This window comes from Octodon degus, unplaced genomic scaffold (assembly GCF_000260255.1).
Source record: "Octodon degus isolate 3935 unplaced genomic scaffold, OctDeg1.0 scaffold00032, whole genome shotgun sequence".
Lineage (NCBI taxonomy): Eukaryota > Metazoa > Chordata > Mammalia > Rodentia > Octodontidae > Octodon > Octodon degus.
In genome coordinates, this window is record NW_004524608.1 from 13,304,666 (window position 1) to 13,309,392 (window position 4,727).

General features: G+C 38.2%; 1 protein-coding gene across 1 annotated transcript in view; it reads left to right on the plus strand.

Annotated features, from left to right (window-relative positions):
* Ly75 (lymphocyte antigen 75) overlaps positions 1 to 4,727 on the plus strand; it is a 162,539-nt gene that overhangs the window by 34,455 nt on the left and 123,357 nt on the right. The window contains exons 9-11 of the mRNA XM_023713793.1: positions 2,361 to 2,471; positions 3,006 to 3,094; positions 3,492 to 3,661. Of these exons, the coding sequence (XP_023569561.1) occupies positions 2,361 to 2,471; positions 3,006 to 3,094; positions 3,492 to 3,661 (370 nt within the window). The remainder of the gene's footprint in view (positions 1 to 2,360; positions 2,472 to 3,005; positions 3,095 to 3,491; positions 3,662 to 4,727) is intronic.

The window sequence follows — 4,727 nt, forward strand, 5'->3', positions numbered from 1 at the left end:
TTTTTTGGTGGAGCCAGGGATTGAACTCAGGCCCTTGTGCTTGCTAGGCAATCACTTATTCTAGTGAGCCATCTCCCCAGCCCTCTTTTATTGCCTTCTTATGGATATTTTTTCTACTTGATTGAGAGGTTGGCTATGTCACATAGACATCTAGAGACTCAAGTGGAAGCAATAGGTTTCAATAGTAAAGATTTATTTGGAAAAGTGTTGATATATTTAAAAGGTTATCTACTATAGGTATAAGATTGAAACTAACTCCTTATTTCTCACCTTCTACAAAAATCAGTTCAAAATGGGTTAAAAACCTAGATATAAGACCTACACTATAAAATTCTTAAAAGAAAACATAGGGCAAACAGCCATAGGCACAAAGACTTCCTGAATAGGACTCCAGTTGCACAAAAAATAACAGCAAGAATCAAAAGATGAGATTACATCAAATTAAAAAGCTTCTGCACAATAAACAATCAACAGAATGTAGAGACACCCTACAGAATAGGAAAGAATCCTTGCTAGTGACTCTACCTGTAGAAGATTAATATCCAGAAGATATGGAACTCAAAAAATTAACACCAAAATACAAATAACAAACAGGCAAATGAACAGAAGTAAATATATTTCTAGAAAGAAGAAATACTAATAGCTGATAAATGTGTGAAAAAATGTTAAACATCTCTAGCCATCAGGAAAATGACAAAATTACATTGAGATTCTGTCTCACCTCAATTAGAATGCTTACCACCAAAAATACAAAGAAAAAATGCTGACCAGGATGTTGGGGAAAAGGAACTCTTCTACATGGCTGGTAGAATGTAAATTAGCTGTTAAGGTTTCTATCTAGATGACCCCCAAAGATGAAATAAAATGTCATGTACTCATAGGTGAGGCTTTGGTGGGGGGGTGACTGGATTGTGGGTATGTGGCACTGGATTAGTTCGCTGCTCTGTTTAGCATAGTTCTGGATGTGAGTGATGGAGTTATGCAAGAGGGAAGACCTACCCCAGGTGTGGGTGACACCAACCAGCAGGCTCGTAACCTGGACAGAATGAAAGGAGAAATAGAAGGACAACTGCTGCTTCCTGCCTGTCATGCCATCTGCCATGCTGCCAAACTTTGGAGCCAGCTAACCTCTACAAATTGTGAGCTAAAGTAAATGTCTTCTTTAACTTGTGTGTATTGAGTATCTTGTCCCAGCAACAAAAAAGTAAATAAGAGAATAGCTTTTATGGAAGTCAGTGTAGAAGTTCCACAAAAAGATCTAAACAATGGAGCTGCCATTTGATCCATCTATATTCTCAGAAAAATTGAAGTCAACATTCACATGTTTATTACAGCTCAGTTCATGATAGCTAACCTATGAAAACAGCCTTGATGCCTGTTAATAGATGAATGATACAGAAAATGTGGTAGAGGTACACAATAGAATGTTATCTGGCCATAAAGAAAAACAAAATCATATTAGTTGCAGAAAAATGGCTAGATGTGGAATTCATTGTTTTAAGAAAATTAAGCCCGACTCAGAAAGTCAAATACCACATTTCTTCTAAGAGAAAGCTGGGGAGGAGAGAAGGAGAGTGAAACACATGAAAGTAGAAGAGAGAGAGTCAGAGAAAAAAAAAAGAGAATGGAGGAGAGAAAGGGAGGGTGGATAACAGGTGGGGGAGGAATGAATGATCAAAATATATCATGTGTATGTACAAATATGCACTAACAAAATTTTTAGAACAGATATAAAGGATACTTTAGAATAATATTGAAAATGGAAGAGAGTGACATGGGCAAGAGTGAACTCAAGGCATCGCCCAGGTGGCATCCAGCGTTCAGAGCTGACTCACATCACTGTTCATCTATTAAAACTCCGTTACAAGACAGAAAAGTGACTGAGAGAATGAAACAAAGTTAGTTTTAATTTTAAAGAGACAACTTTGAAATTTAGCCTGACATAGAGTTAAAATTTTTAAAAAACACACAACTTCTGATTCAAGGGTTCTTAAATCAGATAATCAGATAATGGTTCCTACAACCATTATCCTTAAGGACATGAGAAAGCTGACACAGGAGAGTTACTTGACATACCCCAGAATTTCACCTGTGCATAGGCTCTGGCCATGTCATAAAGAAGACTAGAGTATCCTGTAGCAGTGACTTGGCACCTCTTCAGTCTCTAGACTCTGTGTCCTTTGGGGTTTTCATTGTTATGTGTATGAGAAAATGATCATCCACAATGTGGCTTCATCGTAAAATAAGAGTTGGTCAGCCACAACTTTCTCTTCCCCACTGCCTCATGCTTTTTGTGAGTAATTCCAAACATATGGCAAATCATTTCTTTTGTGAGAACACGCTCTTCTGTCTTTTAAAAGCTAGGTCAATGGAAAACCCAGTCATGTGAAGAGAAACTTAAATATGTATGTAAGAAAAAAGGAGAAAAAATGAACGATACAGAGTCCGATAAGATATGTCCTCCAGATGAGGTATGTACAATCCCTTCATAAATTTTCCTAAACAGAATTCTAGCTTCTTGGCTAGAAGCATGGTGGTTATTGGAACACAGATAATTCAGAATTAGAAAATAGAAGAAATCACTAGCTCTGTTCATTAACATGAGAGCAGATTCGAAGTCAGGAAATCTCAATGTATTGCCAGTATTACAGATGTCAAGACTTACCTATTTGTGAATTTCTGTAAAAGTGCTAATGATGACTATGCTCAATGCTGCTGTCTTTACCTCCTCCACTGGTAATAGTCTCTTTCAAAATAACTTAGTCAATAGCTATGCCATTTACGGTGAGCCAGGCACTCAGGCTAAAGAGAATTATGCCTACTTTTGTCTGACTCAAGCTCTTAGATATGTGGTGGTCAGCTATGAAGCTTCATCCTATACTTACAAATTGTGAAGCAGACTGACTATCTGCTCAGGTCCCACAGCTTGTAAGACATTAATGTAACAGAAACTTTCTTGTCTGAGGGAGACCATCAAGTGTGACAATATTTCTCCTCTGGTTTAGGGCTGGAAGAGACATGGAGAAACCTGCTACAAGATTTACAAGGATGCAGTCCCTTTTGGAATGAACTGCAATCTGACTATCACTAGCAGGTGTGACCATCAGTAAATGTGTACTCCTAAGGGGTGTTTTGTTTTGTTTTTGCAGGGCTGGGGAGAACCTAGCACCTTCATAAACACAACCCCAGTTGTTTTTTGAGACAGTCTTGCTAAGTGATTAAATTGTCCAGGCAAAGCTTAAATCTTGTGACCCTGCCTCAGCCTCCCAGATTGTTAGACCAGGGATATAGTTTAGTGGCACAGTGTATGCCTGGAAAGCACAAGGTTGCGAGCTTCCCAGAACCAGAAAAAAAAAATCCAGAGTGCTAACATTGAGATTACAGGCATACACCACAAAACCTGGTTTAACTCTGAATCTCCCTAAGAGAAAAAGGGCACCTTTAAGCTATTTCATGATTCTGAGGCATTTGCAAATTTGATTCTTTTGTAGATTTGAACAAGAATTCCTGAATGATATGATGAAAAAGTATGATAAATCTCTCCAGAAATATTTCTGGACTGGCCTGAGAGATGTAGATTCCCGTGGAGAATATAGTTGGGCAACAGCTGGTGGAATAAAGCAAGCTGTAACTTTCTCCAACTGGAATTTTCTTCAGCCAGGTGAGTGTCTGAGTCTTTAAAGTAGTAAACAGTGGCTAGTGAAACACAACCTTCCTCCCAGTTCTTCCCTTGCTTTTGCAATGTGCAAGAATCAGTGATGTTCAGGACAGGAGCCTATGGAGCCATAAATAGAAGGGCTGACTCTGTCTTCCTTACTAAATCCTTGAGAATAAACCAATGAAAGAAGTCAGGTAACACAGTTCTCCAAAACCACTATCTACCAGTCCAGGGTCAGAATTGCTACTGTAAGCTTGTGAATCTTTTTTTATGTTTAGTCTTGCACAGAATCTAGAAGCTTCTTGTGATGTGTTCTACAAGTTCATCTCTGTTTCTTCATCCTCCAAAATTGAATATTTTCCCTATTATTCTCAGTAAGAAGAAGTCAATGTACTGTAGGTAATGTTTATTGTGAAGATCATCTTTCTCCAAGCAGCATGAAGTATTAATCACAGTTTGCCATATATTTGACACCGAAAGAGTCTCAGAAGCCCTTTGTGATTTTTTTTACAGGTGTCATTCTGGTGCACACTTTCTTTTCTTTCTTTTTTTCCCCTTTTTATTTTATTTTATTTTATTTTATTTTGAAGACTGAAAACAGAAGCAAAAACAAATAGAAAAAAATGACAGAAGCAGAGTAACATACATCAATACATATGTGGCAGATTTTCAAAACAGAGATAATTAATTAACAGTAGTTGCTGAATTATCTATTTTGTTTTCATTTCAATGAGAAAAAATAAATAAATGGGGCCACAGAGAAAAGTGATTGATAAGGGCCAGTCAAATAGCTGAACAGATTAAAGTGCCTGCAAACAGGCTCAGGGGCTGGGGGTTCAGTCCCTGGGCCTGCCATGCCTGCCCTGCCCCTGGAGCAAGCTGAGATGTCAATTGAGACCGAACACAGCAGCACATGCCTGTAATCCCAGCTTTTAGGGGGCTATAAACAGACAGATCACTATAAGTCCGATCTCGTAGTGAAACCCTGAAAACCCTGTAGACCCTTCCCTAAAAACAGGAGAAAGAAAGAAAGAAAGAAAGAAAGAAAGAAAGAAAGAAAGAAAGAAAG